The sequence below is a fragment of the Atractosteus spatula genome, chromosome 8, assembly GCF_055471065.1.
Source record: "Atractosteus spatula isolate fAtrSpa1 chromosome 8, fAtrSpa1.hap1, whole genome shotgun sequence".
Taxonomy (NCBI): Eukaryota; Metazoa; Chordata; class Actinopteri; order Semionotiformes; family Lepisosteidae; genus Atractosteus; species Atractosteus spatula.
In genome coordinates this window covers 28579811-28604339 of record NC_142713.1, presented here as the reverse complement: position 1 = coordinate 28604339, position 24529 = coordinate 28579811, and the positions used below count along the sequence as shown (strand labels likewise).

General features: G+C 41.2%; 1 protein-coding gene across 5 annotated transcripts; it reads right to left on the bottom strand.

Moving 5' to 3' along the window:
- Positions 1-1334: 1334 nt before the first annotated feature.
- Positions 1335-23900, bottom strand: saxo6 (stabilizer of axonemal microtubules 6). 5 transcript variants are annotated; one of them, XM_088923822.1, is made up of 15 exons: positions 23697-23876; positions 22559-22664; positions 20893-21218; positions 19229-19363; positions 15196-15381; positions 14313-14449; positions 13649-13745; positions 13196-13234; positions 11374-11552; positions 9814-10095; positions 9361-9524; positions 8604-8746; positions 8032-8266; positions 3659-3727; positions 1335-2239 (listed from the first exon to the last, which is right to left on the bottom strand). In XM_088923822.1, exons 1-15 carry the CDS (start codon positions 23718-23720, stop codon positions 2130-2132), a joined length of 2232 nt encoding a protein of 743 aa, XP_088779948.1. In that variant the 5' UTR covers positions 23721-23876; the 3' UTR covers positions 1335-2129. The 5 variants fall into 5 exon arrangements, 4 of the variants coding, with proteins under 4 accessions (XP_088779948.1, XP_088779946.1, XP_088779945.1 ...); XM_088923820.1 differs by lacking the exon at positions 13196-13234 and having other exon boundaries at positions 23697-23900; XM_088923819.1 differs by lacking the exon at positions 13196-13234 and having other exon boundaries at positions 9814-10116.
- Between the last annotated feature and the right edge of the window lie 629 nt (positions 23901-24529).

The following is a 24529-nucleotide window of genomic DNA, read 5'->3' as shown; positions in this document are numbered from 1 at the left end:
CTTGAGTAGAAGTGAGATAAACGTTTAATTACCATAGCTTTGTCAGTGATTACATTCATATTAAGACTGAAGTGGCAAAAAAACAGGGCGAACCCAAAGCAGAAAACTCTCCTCAATTCCAGAAAAGGTGTCACTAAGAGATATTGAAGGTGTTTTTATCAGCAACCTGAATTTCTAAGGAATTTTAGTGTGATTCATTTACTCTTAAAGAGTATTAGGTTTGTGAATGACAAGTTGTACTATTTAAACTGCAGTAAATCCAAGTTCATTGTAGAATTTCTCATGCCGTTTTGAGAATCAAGGGGGCTTTTCTTGCTGAGTACACCATTTGAGTTCCCTTAAGAGCAGCTGGTAACCCTTGTTCTTCCATATTGATGCTGTCCAGAATCTACTGTAACAATCAAATAACCAATTTGTCATAGCTGCTAAGTCAGCAGTGAGCAAACCTGGCTCTGGAGAACCTGTGTGTCGGCAGGTATTCATTCCAACTCAGCCTTTAAAAAAGCTTAATAAACTCACTATTGGCTTCATAGAACCAATTTAACAGCTTCTCCCAGCTCATCAGGTCATGCCACTACATGGGCTATAGAAGATTTTTCTTTTGTGCTTTTCCCTCTGTAAAAAAGGAGTATACAACTGCAGTTCTGCTGGGACAAAATGCTTCTGGTTTTCATTTAACCTGGGCCCTTGATTTTGTCTTAATTGGAGAAGTGGAAGTCATTCCTCTTGAGAAACTGGAGATTTAAAGAGAACTGCAACACCTGCTTCAAGATCAGAGTCTGCGTCCCCTGTTGTAGAGGAATATTCAAGGCCCAAATGAATCAGATGAATTTTATGTTTATTGATCTACTGTGGTGCTAATATGGATTTTAACACTAGGTGTATAAATACTTACTAGTGGCATCTTTGTGTACAAAATATTTAATGTGCATGAACTAAAAGAAATACGTCAGCTTTAATATTACCTATTTCTTGGTACTGTATATGACCAACTAAATATTTCCATAAGTTGTTCTTTCCATATGCTTACTTTGCAGTGTAAGCTTGGCTGTTTTTACCATTCTTAAAAGCTGGTCCTTGGTATTTAAAAAAAACATCAAACTAAAATTTTGACTTAAAGCATAAGTGAAAGGGAGACATGCCTGCATGGTGGTCAGTAAACATCAAAATATTTAACTGAACACAGGAGCTGTTCAGGTTCTGTGACACATCAGTCACGGAGTGTCCTCATTTTCACTAGGAAAGAAACCTTTGTGTTGAATCCAAATAGCTGTAAAGAAAAAGTTACAAAAGTTTTGTATTTACTAGTTGTGAAAACATTCAAGTATATCCACATTATACAAATTAAGTTTAATTCCTCACAATATTTTACACTAAACACGGAAAAGAACACTGAACAAATAATATAAACAGCATCCACACATTTTTAGGACTTCCTATTGACTCTTGTCCACATTTACTATTCAAAACTCCACTCATAGGTAACAGGATGAAAATAGACCTGAAGAGTATTTTGGCACTTTTAGATTTAAAAAAAGATGCCATCTGTTTATAAAAGAAAGTCATTTACATTTGTAGGAGAGTCCTTTCAATAAGCTATCCCACATACAGTATGGTTACTGGTATCATCTAAGAAAAGTTTATTTGCAATTTTAAGTGTAATATTTGTATTACAGTTGCCCAACATTTCTTGAAGTCTCATCTTGGCACCAGTGTAACAGTGAATTAAATTAATTTAAAAACACAGAGTTCCAATACTGTACTCCACATAGACAAATACCATTTGCTAGGATGAAAGTACATCTCACATATTTTTAAACTGTATGAAAATAAGAACTGTTTAAGAAACTTTAAACTTAACAATTGGAGAACTTCACCAATGAATTCACTTCTTTCACAGTGTACTTACTGTACACCTATCTGCAAATTCGATTCAGAAAAAAACAAAGCCAAAATTGTTTTTTTTTAAAAATCAGAAATTCATAACATACATAATTTGTAAAAATCACACAATGCTAAAACTTGTTTTCAAATTTAAAAAGATCTGTTAAAAAAAAACAATACACAAAATTTGAAAAATAAGTCTGTTTTCAAATGGAGGGAGCAGGCAGAGGCGCAGTAGGTGACCATCAGCTCTTGCCCCAGAAATTCTCTTTTCTCCTCTGAGCTCGTTCTAAAATCTCGGAAGCCAGGGAGCTCGAGGCTGCTGACCGGGAGGAGATCTGTGACATCCTGTCATCTGAACACAGAGAACATCAGCTTGATTAGTGCTGCAAAAAAGGTGCTGTTAAGGCAATTTTCCCACACGTCATACACATAAATACTACAAAAAGCATTTTCCATTATGCCCAAAATAAGACTACAGAAAAAGAGGTTTTTGCTTTGTGATTAATTTAGGTTTTTACTGTGATATGTAACGTATACCACTCAACTGGTTTTGGTCTTAGTAGCACATTCTAACAATTATCACAAATTCCGTTCTCCACTCTTACTACAATTTCTAACTGGTTTTCTACAGTAAGTCTGATTACACCCATAGGAAAAAAATGACCATTTCTGCATTCACATACCCTGTTTTCCCAAAAGAATAACTGTATGTTTCTTGGAACTGCAGCACATTAAATTAGAGGCTGCATATAACGATTTGTTGATGATTCAGCATTTGTAACTGTTATGTATTGATTATGTATTTGTACACAATCTCACCATTGTAAATAACCTTCAAATGAAACATTAGTATCAGTTACTACCGTGTTATTAACAATCAGAATATTCTGTTTATCTCCTGCAAGTTGTAGAGGATTTCCATATGGAATTTTGCAGACCCTAAAAACAAAATTCATAGAAGAACTCGACAGCTTGACCATTTCTCTGAAGGGAAGTGGTCAAACTAAACTGAATTACATTGGACTCATTGTAACTTCACTCCCAAAGCAAGAACATGCAAAATCAAACTGCCTCAGAATTGGAAATAAAATACATATTACATATAATGATGCAGTGATCGGAATGATCAATGAGTAAGACCAGTTAAATGTTAAATGTCCTTAATAGTTAAGAAACTGCTTCATGTTTAAACAAAATAATATAAATTCTTTTAGTAAGCTAGGCTTTTTGTTCAGCACTACTTTCAGTTATTGTCACCAATTATCTTAATGTTAATATGCGAATGTATTGAATTTTGAAGTCAAATATTGTTAATATCAGACATCTCAGATATTCAGCAGTTTTTAAGTGGCATGTTGTTTTTATTTTTAATATTAAATATCAAGTTGTGTCGGTTCTAGAGAAACCATTAAACAGATCCAAAAAAAAACAAAGAAAGAAATCAATGCAATAAAATGTCATGTGCAGCTAGAATTAAACTCGTGAATCTCTTTAGCTCAGAAAAAAGATGGACTTTTTGAAGTTTTCACACATCAATTAAAATCCTTAAAAAGCCCTGACCCTAACTTCACTTTTAAACAACGAAGAGACACATATTTGAGAATCAAATTCAGATCATTTGTCAGGACTGTGATTGGAGGCAACGTTTTAATAAAGAGATCAATTAACATACTGCATCTTATCCACTACATTCCTGGACTTGACTACAATGAAAAGCCCAGTTCCAGCAGCAAAAGGCAGTGCAGTTTCTGCTCAGAGCAAAACACTTTACCGTTGTCAGAGATATCAGAGTCATTGGACGAGAAAGGAAAGAGCCCAGGCCTCAAGTCTCCAAGGTTACCTTGGAAAACAAAACAGAAACAACAAATACTTGTTAATTTCACTTTTGCATTTACAGTAGTGCTATTTAGAGATGCAATGTAGTTAGGTGCTTAAGTCCACTTCTAAGTCATGTTAAAAAAAAACAGACAACATTCCTACACGGGGCCAATCAGACAGTATTTTCATTCAGGTAAATCTAGATTAATGGCATCCACTCATCTGTAGTTCCTCTAATATTTAAGTGTAAGATGTAAAGACTAACATTGCATTTACTCAAGATGTTTAAGGATCTAAATTGAGATCCCTAAATGACTCACATGCTAAGTACTCTGCAACTGCACGTAACTCTCGTCTTCAGTAAACTTCACTGGTTCCCTGGGAAATTTAAACTAGGCTCTAAGGTTCTCCTTCTCACGTATGAGACAATGGATAATCAAGCTACAGATTAATTCTTGAATTTATTCTTAAGGATTTACTACATGAGTGTTGAGTCCAGATCTGAACCTTCGATCTACTGTATGTGATCTTCTTAATCGGTCGCAGACCTAGCTGGGGGACTTGGACCTATGGAGCTCAATGCACAGAATTACCAGCGCAGTGATTCTCAAACTTTACTGCTCCTTCACCCCTTTGGTTCTCAAAATATGTTTGGCTCACCTTATCAAAAACCGTTGAAGTAATTTTGTTTGTGGCGATTTACTTTCTAAAATATTTCTGGCATGTCTCATACCCAAAAAAGGGCATTTTTTTTTAAGTTAAGAACCACTGATCTAGAGAAGATGCAGCTGTTTACAGTATATGGTCAAAACTCACTTAAAGACCTCACTTTTTTTTCCACTAAAGCCTTTAATGTATCACTTTATCTTCTGGTTTCACTACGACAATTTTTACCCTTTTTTTACTTTCATTTTGCCTCTGTTGTGTATTGTGTGCACGTCTGTACAGTGCCTTAAATTTCCTGAAAGCACTCATAAATTAAATAACATAATTACTAGTACATAGCTGATCATATGTGACATAAGAAGGAAAAATTAAACACTTCTTCAGTTTTGAAAAGATCACTTAAACAAGCTTAGTTGGCTTTATTTCTCATTCAGCTCAATACAGCATAAAAAAAAGCATCTTTAATGGTGGATTTGGTAATCCACTATATATTTAACGAAAAAATGCATATTTAACAATGGCAATATATGTTTTATCCCAGAATGTCAGTCTCTTATGCATATATTGTCTCAGTCTGGAAACCCAGGAACTCTTCTAGTATACTGACCAGTACTGCACTGTTCTATATAAAAATTAAATTTTAGCATTATGTCATACAAATTCCAAGAAATGACTTTAAGCCTCTGTGGGTTTATTTCAATGAGTACACTTCACTCAGAATACACAGAGGTGACATTCTGCACTTTGGCCTTAAAAAAAAAGCTTACATTGAACAAGGGATTTCAGGAACTGAACTCAGCAAGTTCAAAACTCAAAGAAACGCAAAGGAAGTCAGGGCAATACAGACAACGCATTCAGTAATCCCAACTATTTATTACAAGGCATTTACTAATAAAAAAATGCAATGGATCACTTAGAACAGTAAGTGTTCTATTTCATTGCTCACAAGCAATATACCAGTAAGTAAAGCAATGCAATCAAAAGTCCCTCTTCGTGAACAAATCAGCACTTTGCTAGTTACTGTACATGTACTTCTTGCTTGGAGGAAGCCAAAAAAAAAACTCCCTCTTTCAAAACCCACAAAATCATTTTATACACGTACTGTAGCAGGACAGAGAAAGACTTGCGCCTGATAAAACCAGCACTGAGAAGTATTTTCATTAACCAGGCCAGAATAACACTACAATGCCTTTGTATAGCTTTCACACAAGTATTTGAAAAGCAAAATACAAAACGAGATGATTTTGCTACCTGAGAGCAAAAATATATGTTAAAAATACACTTGAAAATCAGACATCAGAATGTCTTAGACCAAAGGCATTTCAGACACTACAGACTGATCATCTCTTTTATACCTCAAACAATAATAATACCTGAAAGGGCAAAGACATTCCAGAGACTCTGCACTTTTCACTTCAGGGATTTTCTCACTAATGCAGACTGTTAGTTTTCTTGCCTATGTTGTAATGTTCATTACTGTTACAGAAAGCAGAATGAAACGAAATGAACCACTCCATATCGGCAAAGTGTCATTTCCCCCAAATCACTAAAGAGGTGAATTCACAGGTAACAGAAATAAGAAGTGAAAACGTTTTGGGTTGGTAAAGATATTATATCAGGAAAAGCCCAAGATCATATTTAAAATTAATTGCAGGTTTTCTGCATTGTTGCCAGATGGACGGCTGTATTAAAGGAAAGACCCAGCTATTTCTTCATGCTCTTCTTCCATTATTACAATTCACTCATCAGTACCTTCAAGCAAGAGACACCATCCAATGTGCTTTTGTACAGTACACATTACTGAACCACATTACACGTGAGGTTACACATACTGCAAAGACTATACCTTAACAAAAAGAATTTAAATCTCATTACAAAAACACAGCGGCAGCACCAACTATACAACAGACTCCGTATCAAGCAGGACAGGAATACCTGTGCAAACTCTTCATAAATCAAAAGCCCTTTAGCAAAAACAGAAGGAAGACGTCATACAGGTTTCGAGTCCAGGCTGTGCTGAGAAATAGAGGTTGAATTAAAGAGGTTGGGACCTCCAGGTTGGGAATTCCCAGCGAAAGGAGTATCTGACGTGGAAACTAGCTGCTGAAAAAGCAGAAGCCTCGTCACAAGTGCCCGTGCAGTGAGCGGAACTCCAGGGGCGATACGTCAGGCCTCCCCCCGGCCTGCCAGGTAACAGCCACACACAAAGGTGAATTTACGGTGGAAAGGAAATTATATCATGCACATCAGAACTGCTGAGGTAGCCTCCTCTTCTTAAACTGGCTTTGCCCCTGCGAGGCTGACCTACATACCGTCATTAGTCTGTGCTGTAAGAGGCCGTGCGGTAAATCTGGCTGACTCAACTTTGGGGTTAAACTTCCATTTCAGAGTACCTCATGTTCTCCTTTTACTGTTGTAGACTCTCCAGTTTTGCAACTGTTTTGTTTCCCCGGCGTTCTGCAGCTTTTCCGACCTCACAAAGCAGCAGTACAGGGCTCCGTGAAAGAAAACGCACGTATGGGAAAAGGCTTCTTTTCAGCAGACCTCTTCAATCTGAGACGGCTTGGGTTTCGGCATAGTTCTGTCGTTTATGCCGACGGTACGTCAATGGTTCTGTCAACTTTTTCCACCATCAGAGGGAGAGGCCAGGATCATTCAGTAAAAAGACACGAAAGAGTGCAGAAGCAAAACACGCTTGATGAAGAAAATTTCCATTTTCTTCCTTCTTCTTTTCCTCGTACACTATGTCTGGAGGTATGACTCATTCTTCCCTTTAGAGTCATTCCACACTTGAGAGGGAATGTCACTGAGGGACAGTGACCACCATTGTGATCTTGCCTGGTCTTCTGTAGAGCCTTCAACACAACCTACTAGATGCTAGCTGGGAAATGGCTTTTAAAATTGCATTCAGGGCATAAAAATACAGTGGCTTTAATGTGTTATTCAACCCTCTGGACTTGTTATTCAACTTAATCTTATAACTGAGTGAGCTAACTGAGCTGTACTGTTAGAAACATATTTACTGTCATATAGCCTGCAACGTCAGGAAATTTTAATTTGATATCTCTAAAAAAACAGCTGCTTCCTTGGAGACCACCAGCCAAAATGGGCAGCATACATCCCAGCTGCTCAACCACTAAAGGCGCTTCTTTGAAGTGATGTTGAGCTCTATAGTATCAAACAATGGCGGACCAAGTCTGGGCTACTGCAGGTCATCAGTTAACTATGACCGGCTTTCCCTAAGCAGCAGAACATAACTAGGCAAGGAAGCTGGGCCACGTTCTGCCTGAAGTGATTACTGTGGCTTGCAGAGCACCTGTGAGCTCGCAGTGTTATCAGTCCTCCATTTAATGCTACTCGTGCTGTAGGCCCCACAAAGCTCTCGGCACCAAGAAAGCTTGATGGTTTGCCTTTGCATGTATCAGAGGAAAGCCTGGTCTGTCCTCATGCCTTCTATGGTATCAGGGTTGTAACTATACAGCTACTGTATTTCATTGACAAAGCCTGATTACAAATTAGGGAAAGGGTGTAAAGAAAAAGAAATAACAATTTAAAGTGCAACAAAAAACGACAACACATGTTCCAGTGTGCCTCAAACAGCCGGTGAACGTTAAGGACTACCACGCAGTCCTGGTGTTCCCTACCACCACCCGCACTTACCGTTGTGCTGGAACTCGGGGTCCCTCAGTGCACCCTGGATACGGCAGGCAGAGGTTCGGCCCGCAGGTACTGGGGCGAGGGAGGCGCTGTGTTTCCGGAAGGGTTTGGCAGCCGCAGGGCTGGTCTGGGCCTTGTGTGGGGAGTCAGAGGGCCAGCTGTCCACTCGCAGGGGTATTGGGTCGGAGGTCTTCAGTCCTGCAGCTGGAGGAGACTGTAAGGAGCAGTGCTCCTCGGCCTGCATGTCCAGGAGACGTTCACACATGAGCAGGCACTTACATTTGGCACTAGAGTGCAGTTAGAGTCTCATGCATTGTTAACAGGCTCTACTTATTCAAGTAAAGTAAAAAAAAACAAGAATCTCGTATCCCACAAGTGTTGCTGCTACCACAGTTCTTCGTATCGATCAGAAGAGTAAAGGCACGCTGAAAGTCCCTATTAGCACAAACATTCCTCCTGCTGATCAAATCAGCCATTCGCATTTCATGCCCTGTTAGGAAACAGAAGGAATGGGACACCTTTCCCTGGCAATGCGCCTGTGTTTAAAAGTGAGGAGTGGGCCATACGGAGCTGACCTTCCTGGGGTTCTGGGGCGGTGAGGAGTCCCTGGCCAGGTGCTTGTAGGGAGAGTAGGGCTTGCCCAAAGGGGGCTCACTCTTCCTCGGCACTCTCTGAGGTGAGGGCTTCTGCTTCGGAGGGGAAACTAAAATAGCACCACCTAGTGGACGACAAGACAGCATGACTGCATCTGGAGCCACTTTCTTCTTGGCTTTAGTAATCACTTTTTATAGCAGGTTTAGGTATCACAATGGTATACATCGGCTTGACAAAAAGAGATGAAACACGTGATGACCAAGAGATGAAACACGTGATGCAATTGTTATTTCAATTTTTTATCTAGCCGTACTGTTCCAATATATTAAGGTTCTTCTACAGTATGTTAACTCAAGTCTTTTACTTCATGTAGCACTTCAAAAAAGTGAAAAATAAATGGGGCAGGCGCTATCTGTGTGGAGTTTGCATGTTTTCCCTGTGTTCCCATGGATTTCCTCCAGGAGCTCCGGTTTCCTCCCACAGTCCAAAAACATACTGGCAGGTTAATTGGCTTCTGGGAAAACTGGCCCTAGCGTGAGTGAGTGCATGTCTGTGTTTGTGTCTGTGCATGCTCTGTGATAGGCATCCCAACCAGGGTGTATCCCGTCTTCCACACTTTGCCTGCTGGGATAGGCTCCAGTTCCCCCCCCCCGACCCAGAACCAGATCACATGGTAATAAAATGGATGGATGGTAAAATAATTGTTCACAAAGCCTTGAAGAAAAGGGCCCCGGCTACCGGTGGCTGGTGTGGTGAGGTCGTGGTGTGTCCTCTGGGCCACTCCTGAGGTCTTCATCTTGGGGGTGGGCAGCCGGCCTCCCCCATCACTGCTAGTCTCCGAAGATCCCGCAGTCACGTCAGAGCTCGACCTGGAGGAGGAACGCTGCTCAGTGGCCTTAACCCTGCAAGGAAAAGGACAACGGAATTTGTTTTTACTCTAAAACTAAAAAACAACAAAGTCCAGATGAATCAAGAGGTTCATGAAAGACAATGAAGTTGAATCTCTGGTCGCACACAGGCCTGTTATGATTTCATACAGTATTGATATTAATTCTGACCTTTTTTCTGCATTGCAAGCTTCTTAAGGGTCTTGAATTATACTTCTAGAATCCCTTTAGGCCTGGCACTCAACCTCTGAGCATACAATGTTATTATCTTTCAAAATAATTATCCCAGTGACTCCTGACATACTCCTTCTGCTGTTGTCCTGCCTGGGCATCATCTCCCTTTTTGTTCCCATCAGCCTGCTCCTCTTCCTGTCTTCCCAGGTCTCCAGTGTGCTCTCCTTGCTCCTCCCCCTTGCTCTCAGGCCCACGGTCCTCCTGCTCCCAGGCCAGCCTCCTCTGCACTGGGAGTGTAGGCCTGCTGTGCAGCCCGGCCTGCTCTGTCTCCTCTATGCAGCTCTTTGCATTCCCCACAGGAGACAGGGAGCCAGGGCTCACTGGACTGGGGCTCCTCTTCACGTCTTGTGCCCTGGACACACACAGGAAACAGCTAGAGGGACAACCTGATACAATTATCATTATTCAAACTTATTTTTAGTGAGCTAAAGTTACCAAACTGAGTTTGACCGATGTCATGTTTCTCGGTTATGAGAGGCTGGCACACAGTTTTTATTGTAAACTTATACCCTCTTGTTGCAGCTCTTCTAAGAAGTTACGTTCAAAGAGTTCAAAGAGTGTGTTTCAGTCTGAATCACTGAGGGCTTCTCACAGTGATTTCAACACAAGAACATAAGAATGGTTCAAACCAAAGGAAGCCATTAAGCCTATCTCGCTCATTTGGTTTACAACATGACTGAACCTTTACATTGGTTCTATTATCTATTATCTAGGAGGTAATCGATTAATACTGTGGAAGTTCACCTTAAAGGAACCCACAAAAACAGATACGGAATAAATTTTTACAACTTTACAATTCAAACAGCTATGGTGTGTTATAGCTGGAATTGCACAGTGTAATATACCTGTAGCGTAACTTTGCTGTGTAAGACTAGGACATACACTAGTATTGCAACAAGCTTCATGAATCTTACTCAATGAGTGTGAAGGAGGGAACCAGTAAGCAGCCAGCAAGCAGATACAGTATGTGGATGGGTTAATCTGTAAAGCTGTTTTTATTATTGCCTGTTATTGGGACATCAAACATGGTTGGCTCATTGTGCTGTTATTGACCACGTGAGGGACAAATCCATTTGAATTCATCAATGAAGAGCTTGTACAGTATGAAGCATTTAGAGTTATACCCAGGAATAAACTGAGGCCTTTGTTTTAGATCATTGCCAAAGTTGTTTATGGTACGTTTATGAAAGCGCATTTGCCTCTCGGTTCAGTGATGCCAGAAAAAAGTATATATCCCTATATACTTTTCAAACTGTTCTTTTCATAACACAAACACCTACCTGCACTCCCATTTACCACAGCTTTTGATGTTTTTTTCATGTGTGTACTTGTTAAATTTATTTAATGCAATGTTATATTGTGTTCCATTAACAATCCATACTGTCTTCATTTTGTACAAACAACCTAACCAGTTCAAATATTGACAATATAGACATTTTTATCACCATTTTATTACCATTGTACTCTATTTTGATCAACACTAATTGCTAATAACGTGCAGCAGATCAATAATTCTGAGCTGTGGAAGGCACTCTGGGTTCAAATAAATTCCAGTGATCCGAATGAAATGTGTGCGCTGGCTGTGCTGAATGTTTCCGCGGCGGGCTGCGTACTGTGAAGCTGCTTTTACCTGGCCAGGTCCAGGGCGTTCACCGTGTCGCTGACGGTGTCCTCAGTGACAGTGGAGGACGAGTTCACCTCCCACAGGTGATTCTGTTCCGAGAGGATCTGGCTGAGGTGTTCCCGAGAGAAGTGGGTCCCCCACGCTCTCTTCTTGTAGGCTTCGGCTCTCTCCCGTAGCTCTTTCACCTGAGGAAACAAGTGCGTTCCACACAATGCCCAAAGAGCCCTGCCCTCCATTCCAGCCAGTAAGGCCTCAACACACTCCAAATGACCATCTACCAAATTAAAAATAAGAGGGGACTGAAAGAATGCATTACACCTGTTCTTGTGTCAACAGCACTAGTAAGTAGATTGCTAAATCTACTTGGAGGGTGACTTTCCTATAGTGTGGCACTTCATTACAATACAACATCATTAACTGTCAGCCAAAGCCACAGCTTCTATCTAGTGTTTACAAGTGACACAAAAACCGCTTGGCTGAAGCCATAACCCTGCTTTTTAAAGCCATAACTCTGCTTTATAAATTTGCAAGACATGCAGTTATTTGCAGAAGGATGATGGAAAGGGTGGGAGATTCATATTATTAAGAGGAGGAGACATGAGAAGAGAGTGTTTGGGATCTCATGCAAGATTTCTGAAGACAATGGTAACTATGGAAACCTGAGCTGTGGTATGGATTCCAAGTGATGCCTCTTTGCCACAAGGCAGAAACCAGTCCCTATGGGGTCTGGCACTAGCAAGCACAAACCACTGAAGCACAGAGAACACGGCAAAGAAAAAGGCAGGTAACCCTACAAAGACACATACTGTATGAGCAGGATTCACTGAGGGTTCAATAATTTAGACTAGTTCCCCATCCTGGTCCTCGGAGATCCCTGTCTCTGTGGTTTTTTGTTCCAACTGAGCCGGTAATCACTGGGTCTTATTTATGCCTTTAATTGAGCTGTTTGCACTTGTTGAAAGAGTACAGAATTAGAAAAATGCATGAACAATACTCTCTCTTTCAGCCAACGTAACTCTCTGCAATCTCTCCTCAACATGTCGATCAGGCGCAGGTGGAGACGACAGTGTATCAGACACTGCCGCAGGGAGCTCTCCCATGCTGCAGAGGACCCATTCCTGGCAAAGGACATTAATGAGAGCCCTTCTGACAGTCAGAAATTACAAATCCCTTCAGACCTTTTAAGAGCTGAAAGCAAATTCAGACACATGCCTCAAACAGAAAATGAACATCAATTAAGACTTAAGACTGAATTCAACTGGAACACAAAGCCAAAAGATAGAGGGGTCCCCTCAGAATTAGGGTTTGGAACCACTGGTTCTGATAGCCAGGAGTAAGATGGAATGAAGGAGTAATAAAATCAGTCTGATTCATGGGTTTAACCCGTTAGACTGACGAAACAACAGACATATTGCAAGTACACGAGTACTGGGGACTCCATCCCCATAGTAACCTCTGCAAAGGTGAAATGGAGATAAGGGATGCTCAGTGTCAAACGTGCGGTTAGGTTTCAGAAACCTGACGCTTGTGCCGAGACGAGGCCGAGTGGGCAAGGTTTGGGGCTTTCCTTCTCCTCCTCCCGGACGTCCATGTAAAATCCCATTAAAAAGTGAAAGAAACGCTTCAATGGGCACGTGAGCAGGTTCTTGACAGCCTGTCGACAGGCGAGATGTATGAAAAACCAGAACTGCAACACTAAAATCTCTAGACAAACACCTGCAGAAGTGAGGCATACCACTCTGTTTATGAACAGTACTAGGGTGGGGTTACCAGCACAGACAGCACAAAGACAACAAATTTCAAAGGGACACCAGACAATCCGTATTACCTCATTATACCACATGTGATTAAGGGTTCTTTGAGATCCCTGCAAGGATGAAGGTTAAATTCACCATTACCTTGAGCAGTGTAAACAAATGAAATTAATTAGGTTCATACATTAATTTAGTTTCTGACATGATGTATTAGAACAACAAAACCTATAAATAAAGTACTGCAAGTCATTGTACAGATGACCATTTTGCTGTCAGAGAAAAGATGAGAATATGTATCATACTGTCCATCCCTCACAGAAAATAAAGTAGAAAAGTGCTTTAACTACTTTAGAAAACTTATTGAGTAAAAGACCTGTAATGTTACCCAAAAAGCATTATTGTCATCTTCCTCTTTTTACCCCCAACTAAATCAAAGGCAGGCTTTTTTAATCCTGTGTAAGTTCTTCAGTAAATTTCTCCTGTTGAAAGAAGCATGTCTGAGTCTGGAGTTGAATTTCAATCCTTACCTCTTCTCCCACGCAGGGGCTTTTCATCCATGCGCCGTCTTTGTACCTGTACAGCAGAGGGGAACGGAAATTCGCACTGTACTCCGACTTCTGTTTCCTGGGGGAAACAAAGGGAGATAAACTCAAAAGGTCAGGGAGATGTAAATAACTGAATCGAACAAACTGATGCCATTAACCGAGCCCCTGACGTGAACTGGAGGTAACCGATAGGCAATACAATCTCAATCAACAACTACTGGAATGACCAGGTTCCTGTAGTCTCATTTACGTTTCATTCAAAGAGGGTTGGCAAAAGTTGCTTGCCAAAACAGCAATACTGATGATGCACAATTTACTTTTCTTCTGTTAAATAGCTATATTGAGAAATCATGAGTGCTAGAACAAAAACAATTGTATTCTCTCTTTTTATGGGCAGATATTAAGTAAAACTATTTTAAAAGCCCCTTTCTCAGCCCTTTTGGTAAAAAATGTATTTTCATCAAGTGTTCCAATAGCCAGTTACCGCACACAGCTTTAACCAAAAGGGACGAGGGTTCACACACGATACTGCTAGAGAGACAAGACCGAGGATCGGTGACAACTAAGAATGCAAAGCCAGCAAAAGCTACCGTGTCTATGAACCACAGAAAACCAGAGTCTGCCTTGTGCCCCTGCTGCAGCTCACCCACACCCTCGGTGAGGGAAGAAGGGCCTGTTTGGGTTCTGTTTCCTCGAGACCTGCCTCTCCCGCTCTCTCCTGGGATGTGGAACGCTGGAAGTATTGTTGTGCTTCGTGGATCCCCCTTTTTTATTCTTCTTACTCTGGAACAGAAAAGAAGGGGAGTTGGGTCTCACTAGGCCAGAATGAGCCACAAAAATGAGCCAGAAATACTCTAATTCATTCATGTACAGAGAGTTTCTTTTGTCACATCGGCATACTCTAGTATTTGAATGTAGTTAATAATGAAAAAGTGCTATCCAACGTGTTCCGCTGGGAAAACCCTCGTGTGTTTCTCAGGATGATCCAGCTTGTGTGTGTGTGTCAAGGACATAACACTGTAAGCCTTCTTATTTGCATGTTTCAGGTGTCAGAATTCTATTGTATGCAGGAACTATAAAAACACCTGCGTACATACCCAAAAGATAAAGATCTGGAAACTTTGCGAGATGTGTCTCTAGCAGAGCCTATGGAATGCGGAAGTGATCTCGACTAACCTGAGAGAAATCAGCTCTCATGGGCTGAACGGCAGTTCAAATACAGGACATTACTGCTAGACTGTATTCTTTGCAATTAACACTGATTACGATCACTAACTGGATGTGAAGAGTCTGTAAAAACCATGGAAGCAACCAATGTAAAAGTACATTGACTCACCTTTAGCTCTCCTCAGTTTTGAAATAAAATCACAAAATAAATGAACTAGACACCACCATTGAAAAGACCAGTCTCATTTAGGCCATTTCCTAAAATGAAACATTCGCATTACCCTACAGAAGAAGGTTCCAGTCTTTTACTGTTCATTGCTTTCTTTTATTACCAACTGCAAGGGCTGGGAGGTGAGCTGTACCTTGGGGGTTTTGTCTGGGGAGATATTCTCTGGCTCGTACAGCACAGCCTCTCTCTCCTCCACATCCCTGCGCAGCCTGGGGCCTTTGGGCAGGACTAAGCCCTTGAAGTTTTTCTTGTACTCGCTCTCCAACACCACAGCATCCGACTTGAACGGGGGAACATCCCTGTTTCTGTTGTAAATCACCTTGTTGGAGGGAGAGAAAACAAACAAGCCTGGTCAGCTCTTGGTCTTCCTAACTCAGTCATTATTAACAGTGATGGCAAAGGACTTGTTTGCAATGTATTTCTTTGTCACTTGGTGAAGAGTAATATGTGAATAATTAACAGAACAACTGTACAGATAACAACAGAAATACTGAATAACACAAATGTTTTAAACCTCTAACTACACATAGAAACACTTTATTTCTACTTTCCATCATTGTGCTTAACATTGTGATGAACCACTGTTTTCATACAGAGTTCCTGGTATCACTGCATGTCCCTTAATTTAGAAATGTCACAATTGTGCACACATGACCTAAACCGATAGCACTAAAATAGTCAACAACTGCATTTTCTTTAGTGAGAACCTCTGTGAGATTCGAAGAAGGCGAAACGTCGTGTTTCCTTTCTTCGCTTTTTTTTAGCATGGAATAAACTTTGGCGCCGCTACCTACTCACCTCTACCAGTATTCGTCAACTATAAAATGTTTGAAAACCTGCTTTTAAAACCAACATGAGACTTTGCTGCCACCTGCTGGCAATAAGTTTAATTATGCAGCCACCGGTGACTCTTTTCTCCTTTATTCTTGCGACCGTAAAGAACAAACAAAAAGGAAACACCACAGAATATGTTTCTTAGATACTGTAAATGATTACAGGCAAGAGAAAGCTATTGTGCTCATCTAAAGTGTCTGGCTGCTAAAAGACAACTGATCCAAGGCCCTCATCCACCTGTTTCTTAAGAGAAGGCAGGTCGCAGACTTTGACAATATGACTGGGTAGCTGGTTCCAGACTCTCACAATCTTTTATGGTAAAAGGCGATCTTTCAATTTTAAGTGTACTTTCCCCCAGCTTCCACTTGTGTTTCACTGATTATTCTGTAAAAGTTTCCTGGGTTGACTGTCAGTGCCATTGAGAGATTATGAATACACTCAGTCCTCCAAGTACAGTTGGGTTAGACTCAATTACTTCATAACTTGTTGAAATCTCCACTTTCATTTCAAAAGGTTTTTGCTGTTCTTTTTATAAGACTTCATGTGTTTTTTGTCAGTTTTCTCTTCCTCTGTCATTTTTAAGGGCTATTAACCTTCGAAATAACCACTAAAATACACCGAACAAAGCCAAGTAAATAAAACATGCCATGACTGAGTGATTCACTGTACTCAGTGGCCTTGGGCCTCATCCCCTTGTGATGCAAGTGAGTGAGCCTCAGTTCCCTGATCGTGTATTCCGAGTGCATTCGCTCTTCCACCATCTGAAGTGTTTATTATTTCTTATGGGAACCAGCTTGTAAGCTGACCATATCTTGAACATTCATACCCCAAGGACTAAGTACACTAGAATCAGGAATCCTTGTAATCTTCTTTGTTTAAAAAGGTTCAGCTATGACTTTCCTTTGAGGTTGGGTCTGTTTCTGGTGTCTCTTCTTATCCCAGAGGGGCAATGTCTTTTTTGTACTGTGGTAGTCACAGTCTTCTGAAGGTCTTACTAATGCATCGTGAAATAGCATTGCTTGATGTAATTTCTGTGTTTTCAATTATATATCCAAGTATTTTTTTGCCTTCCCTGTATTGTCTAGAAGATGAAACCTGTTAGTATAAACAATTATGTATTTTTCATATGCAGCTTCAAGCTCACCCATTTCTACTTCATATTTATAGTTGACACTTCTTGCTACTGGCATGGAATATTCATCTGAAGGGGAGTGCGGCATTCTTTTGTGTTCCCATGAATACTAGAATAATTCAAACACCCATTTCATCCATTCATCAACAGAGAACAACAATGTGATATTGGCAGCCTTGGCTTCATACAAAACTTTATTTGTGGGGCTCAGTAAAGACTTGCACAAGAGCACAGTTGAGGTCCAGGCTTTGTGACCATGTTACTAGCTGACTGTAACCAAGATTCCCCAAGTGATAGTGCACAAAACGCACCCAGCAGCAGGGTTGGGATTGGGATTGATTGGCCAGGGCTCTCTCGGCTCTGAGCGATATAGACACTCCTGCTCCTTTTCTGGAGCTTTCAGACTTCTAGTGTAGTGTGCTGTGAGAGACACGCCTCTCCTCCAATCAGCACTGAACCTTCGGTACAGGGTTGCGCAAACTGTGACGTGTCAAAAGACAATTGGCTGTAGAGGGCGTATTGGAGAAATCTGCCTACACTTTCTGTGGGTGCAGGGTTTGTACTCACAAGCTAATATGGGGAACAAGACAGAGGTGGCAATTTCAAATTGAGTGGGTACAGCACCATACAAAAATAACTGGCGAGTAAAATTTAAAAATATTAAATACAGCATATTTTAATGCAAGCTGCCCAGTTTGATTCCCTTGGTATATTGCATGAATCAATCAGTGAAAATCGGCTATTGGCACTGCTCGAAGGAGAATCCCAGGTGATGTGGAGATCTCAGACCAGCATTGTTGTTCTAGTTTTCTTGCCAACAAGGGCAACTCATGCTGACAGAAATAATAATACAGTAGTTAGCAGCTTAATGGTGGCACTTTCTTCCTATATGATATGCAAAGCAGATTTTGTTTTTTCTACTATACACAGAAAATCAAAAGAAACCATTTATAACTGAAGATAATTCACTAAGGCACTAATATAAAATGACAATGTTTTCACAGCGACTTTTCTTTGACTAGATTTGACATAGTTCCCCATGTTAGTTCATTATACTTATTAACACTTATCACCAACAGGATTGATCAACAGGGGGTGCACTTTAAAGTCCGAGGCTGGTAGCTTGTCTGGAGGCAATCCAAGCTGTAAAACTGACACATGCTCTGCACCACCATGCGGACACTCTCTTGTGAAATTCTATCCTATTTGTCTCACACAGCCCAGACAAGCACAGGCCTGTTCACTGGTCACTGAGCACAGGATGCCAGCTCTGGGATGTCATCCTAGTTCATCCACAGATGTAAATAACATGTCCACAGCATTCACATTCTCACCTTGTAAGAAAGCCATTTCTACAAGAGACGCATGAGAACATGCATTGTCCTGCTGGAATATCACTTGGTCTGTTACTACACTACAATTATTATATCATTCTGCACCTCTTGACATCCTACAAGGTGATGTCCTCTTGATAAGCAGGACATAGTTTCCTTTCTGTAATCTTTCTACCTTGATTTTCATCTATACCCTGTGCCCAAATAACTTTGCTTAACAGGTGATTTCTGGCTTATGCAACAGTCAAAGTTACTCAAGCGTAATCAGTCATAAATGATCAACTAATCAAAATGACCCCAATAAAATTTAAATACCTCCAATCCATAATCTATTTCTTCCAAAAATGTACCTGCTAAACCACAGTGAGTTGTTTATTTTGCTGAGTATACAAGCCTTTTAGTCACACTAAATGTCATGATTTAGTGTGTCCGAAGCAACCACTGCACATGCTGACTATAACACTACACATTTTTTTAATTTCACTGTTGGCTTCCCTTCCTCTTCCTCCAACCCTGGTCCTGAATGTCCCAGATTTCTATAAAGCAGCAGCACCTGAAGATCTGGAAGAGGCTTAAACGTTAGTCCGATTAAGGCAGTTACTAGCCGATGGAGTTTTGTGTGTTCTCTCCATGTTGGTGTGGGTTTCCTCCTGGTGCTCTGTTTTCCTCCCACAGTCCAAAAACATACTGTTAGGTTAATTGGCTTCTGGGAAAACTGCCCTGGTGTGTGCGTCTGTGTGCGTCTGTGTGTGTGCCCTGCAATGGACAGGCATCGTGCTTTGTGCCCATTACTTGCCAGTAATGCAGAACATTTATTATTCACAACTGTCCCCCTGTAGAATAACAGACAAGAGCAAACAGAATACCTGTTCAGCAGCCAAGAGAGGGGAGCTAACTGGTGCCGTTTTCCAAGAGAACTGTCTCTGATACTCAGAGTTTTGTGCTGCACTGCGACGTACAGTTGATTTCAGACCAGCTTTCTTCTGCATGACCCGGTGAACCTGAAACAAGATGGCTTTTTACAACACCATGAAGCATTCAGAACACTTACACACACGAAGCTAGCTCTACCCTGAAACTGTCTAAGCACCAAATGTGTCAGAAAAGCCAGGTGAGTGGACACCCTGATCTTTCAAGAAGAAATGCTTTCGTGACTTTGAAGACTCGGAGAGTGAGGATTCTCAAATTCTTAAGACACCAGGTTCCTGTGTTAAATTTATTTCTTCTCAATCGTGAAAAAAAAAAACATATAATATCAAAACTACAAAATACCAACAAGGACCATGGCTCTCCTTTCACTCTCTCCTCTCCTACCGCCACTCACACGAGAGCTTATCCTGAGTTTATTTTTTAAACCTAAAGTTTCAGACACAAGCAAGAAATCAACCTACATACATTCCAAAACCCTGTCCTACATATAACCCCCTCTATTTAGGAAATGCCCCAGTTCTACTTACACTAAATAAGTAAACAATTATATATTAGTATATAGAAAAAAACCGCATGACCACATAGAGTGGTCCCCAACAGACATAACAAATCCCAGTCCTACATTAGTTTACATCCTGACAGTTGTGCTGGAAGAAATGGTGTTATCTGGGGGACAGCTCATTGTTGAGATCCTGGTACATGAGAGCTTATACATAGCTTGACCAAAAAATGATCATTATAGGGAAAACTGGGATACATCAGTCTATTAAAGACATGTGAAAAAAGTACCCATATTTACCTGCAAATTAAAAAACAATATTGTTGGAAGTTGAAAGTAATGGATAAAAAGTATTCCAAATCCAAATTGTGTTTGTTCTGTTACTGAACCTTAAAAGGTTCAATCACAAACCAGAGCTGTTATACTCTCACTCTTTCTTGATCTGCCATGTTCCTCAGCCTTTTTTGACTAAGTCACAGAGCCAGCTACAGTATGTGAGGCAGCACAGGATGCTCGAGTTTCACAGCAGCAAACAAGGCAGGCAAAGAGACCTTGGCACAAAGAATAATCCATCTTTTTTTAGATGTAAATGCAACCTGTTACAAACAGGAGTACACAGACATAGTAAGAAATGCCTGGCTCATCTTAGTTATCCAATTTAAATTGTATAACGGGGACCCTATACTGTAAACAAGCACCATCCTTCGAATGAGACGTAAAACCGAAGTCCTGACTCCTGCAGTAATCCTGAATCCTGGCCAAAATTTCCCATTGGCCCTTACCAATCATGGCCTCCTTATAATCCCCATCTATGAATTGACTTCATTACTCTGCTCTCCTCCCCACTGATAGCTGATGTGTGGTGAGTGTTCTGGCGCACTATGGCTGCCGTTGCATCATCCAGGTGGATGCTGCACATTGGTGGTGGTGGAGGGGAGTCCCCATTACCTGTAAAGCGCTTTGAGTGGAGTGTCCAGAAAAGCGCTATATAAGTGTAAGCAATTATTATTACTGTTCTGTTTTTTTGACAACATTAGAGTGTGACAACTAACAGGCTGAAAAGAGGTTAATTGTGGACACCCCAAATCAGATTACACTTACTCCGTTGAGCCCAGCGTCCGATCTCTCAGCTGCTGCTGCTGTGCGAGTAGGGCAATGCTTATCTGGATCGGAGGAAGGCAAGTTTTTGCCGTTTGCCACTGGGAAAGGCTGTGGATTTAAATTCTCCGACGGAGATCTGGGAAGTCTGGGCACCCGTGGAGCTGGTGGAGTCTCCGTTCTTTCCGGAGACAGCGGCCTCTCCTCTGCGGCGGCTGGCTGGGATCTCTCAGAGCCGCCGCCTTGCTCCCACTGGAAAGACCTGGAGATCTGTGGGCGGTAGAAAGGCACCCTCTTCTTGGAGGTGAAACTGGGCTCCTTCGTAATTCCTAAAACAGACAAGAGGCTCCTCAGGGACAACAGGCTAGTACCAACAGCACTCATGTGAAAGATGAGCAGTAATTCAACTCATAACTTTAACTCTCACACCATTTCTCATCTCAAAATGGAAAAGAAATTTCACGTATAATCAGATCTGCTTAATAGCAGTAATTTTAAAGTTAATCTCTGCTTGCCCTCAAATCGGAATGTCCCAGCTAGACAGTAATTGGATTTTACTCTTTTGCCGATGTTATTCCTGGCATCTTTCAAAATTCTGAAATATTCTAAAACCCAGGAGCCCCGCTGAAAGTTCTTATCACGCTCCCAGGGAGAATCCGCTTCATGATGTATACAGTCAAATTACAAGCTCTATGGAGACAAGGTGTTCACCAGCCTTAAGTCATAATATATTAAAATAACACCAACAAATTAAACTGGCTTCTGGGAAAATTGGCCCTGGTGGGAGCATGTTGGTGTCTGTGTGCCCTGCGATGGAGTAAACAGTGATACAGCATGAGCTGTGTATAAAAAAAGTAATTACATCACCCTGCAACTCACAACTCAGAGCTCACTTAAGCTAAACTGGTGGGAGCCTGGCCAGTACCTGGAAGGGAGACCTCCTGGGAAAGCCCAGGTTGGGACTGGACCAGTAGGGGGTGCTCACCCTGCAGTCTGTGTGGGTCCTAATGCCGCACTACAGTCATGGAGACACTATACTGTACAAAATGTGCTGTCCTTTGGATGAGATATAAAACCAAGATCCCAATTCTCTGCAGTCATTAAAAATTCCAGGATGTTTCTCAAAAAGAGTAGGGGCGTTACCCTGGTGTCTTGGCTACATCTCCCCTTGGCCTTTATCAGTTATGGCCTCCTAATAATCCCCATCTTTGAAATGGCTTCATTATTGTGCTATTCTCCTCCCCATTGATAGCTGATGTGTGTGAGAGTGCTGGTGCACTTTGGCTAGTATTATATCATTCAAATGTGAGTTACACATTGGTGGTGGTGGAGGGGGGTCTCCATTACCTGGAAAGCTATTTTTTTAATTAGGGATTGTATTATTATTATTATTATTATTATTATTATTATTATTATTATTATTATTACTACTACAAGTGTATGAAAGTAAAACCTTTAAAAGAACCTAGCTAAAAACAACAAAACCAGCGCTGATGTTGTTGTGAACTGTGGATTCACGGCTCTACACCTATGGAAGACAATTTAATAGTGACAGTTGAAAGCCAAAAACGGAGTATATTGGGTCTAAAACTTAAATTACAAATAGGAAAGACTGTGCATCAAATGACAGAGAGCTGTGATCTGGAGGTCGCCTCCCTGCCTTCCTTACCCAGCTGGTCTGAGCGCAGCCCCGCACCGGGCGCCCTGAGGTCCGGAGAGACAGGAGACCTCGACCCGTCCTTCCACCCGTATCTCTTCTTGTACTCGGTGACTCCCTGCACGGACACAGACACAGACACGTTACCCCACTGCTGAAGATACTAGTAACTTCTAGTGTTTCTGCATACCACTGCTTTCTCGTTTTACTGTACGTTCCCATTGCTGCTGCTGCTGTTATCCCTGTAAGGAACACTGTTGGTACTTGTTTTTCACACGACTGGGGTATACGGAGGACAAGTTAGGATGAAGCGCAAATTCACAGCTCGCGTCAACAGAAGCAGTCCAGATGATAAATCTTTCATTCTCTCTAAAGTACTGATAAACCATGCAGGTTGCATTTTCTACACAACTGTAAACTTCTTACATCATATTTAAAGTATAGTACAAGCAGGGGATACTGTATTTTGCCTTGGATTCGTGCACATCACTAAAGCACTGCTCAAGGCTGTCAAGTTTTCTGCGCTCAGCGTCATTCCTGTCCATCTGTACAGTACGTGAGGTTTTTGCTTAATCGCTGAAAAAATAATCTGTGCAGTCCATAACCAGATTATACTAATACCGTATTGTCCTTTTCGATGGTCAATGTCGCTCTGCAGTATTTAAATTCATACAGAGGTCCTGTTCTGCGAAAGTGGAAGATACGTAGTGTCTAAATGATATTGCTAGCCTCAAAGAAAGGTTTTGATCGTCAGTGGTGTAATTTTAATGTTTTGATCCAAAACCAGACGCAGCTTTCCTGAATTCTTTACACTTCAGTGTATGAGAGCAACCGTCGCAGTTCAAACTGAAGTGATTTGAACATGAAACGAAAACGAAACACTAAAGACGCAGAATAAGTTTTTGCGTGTGTGTACAGGATTTAATTTAGTCCTGATCTGCCCATATTCGACTGAGAGGGTGCGCACAGGTTACCTGACGGTGAAACCGAGAAAACTACCCAAAAAGTAACCTCCTCCAGTTGAACAACATCACTCTGCTGACGTAACGCGCGATCTGTGTTCAAAAGGAATTGTTCTGCAGTACTGCACTTTCCTGCTGAGCTGTCGAGCAATCGGCTGTTTTAAACAGTACAGAAAAAGAAAGATTACCTTAAATCTGACTGGCATTTTCATGCAGAATGTTTCGTTAACTCAGCTGAACAACCTGCAATGGATTTGTGCTGTCGGCAAAGACCACCCAAAAACCAAGCCAAAGCTGCCGCTGGTAACAGTGTTGCGTTGCCTTAGCAAACTCATCGCGTCCTTCAACAAGCCCAGCGACAGCTTGATCAAGCGCAGACGGTAGGAGGACCCACTTCTAATCCACGACTTCCTGTTGTAGTGGTCATGCACCACGTGGATGACTAGGAGCCAATGTTCTGTGAGCATTCAGTCGGTTCATTGTTTTGATATCGTGTTTCACACGCCTACAAGTAGGAGATTCGAGGTGATCGTTAGTGATGTTCTTTTTTTTTTCGGCAAAGGCGAAGACAATCAAAAACAGCAGGATCTGCGCGGTGCGTCGGACTGAAAAGTGAAGGCTAAGGCTGCAAAGCCGAGCTTGAGCAATAATTTAGAAAGTATTACGGCGGCATTCTCTTCTTGTAAGAAAACGTTGAATACGCACTATATTTCAGTTGTGACGGATCAAGTTTCACGTGACTCTGTAATCTCAGGAGAGAGTGAAACGTGTACGCGATCGAAAATGATCGTCATCTTACTCTGAGCACCGCAAAAAATCAAATAGCCAGTAAATAACCTGTTACAGAATGCACTTGTGCGCTCGAGTAGGTCTTAACAATGTATTCATTATAACAAGTGTTTTAAGTACTTGTTTTAAAACACCCAGTTGATATTTTATGTAAAAGCTATTTAACCTGAGCTCATGAGGTAAAATAAACACTAAACATAAAGCTCTGACTAAGATCTCATGTCTTGCTAAT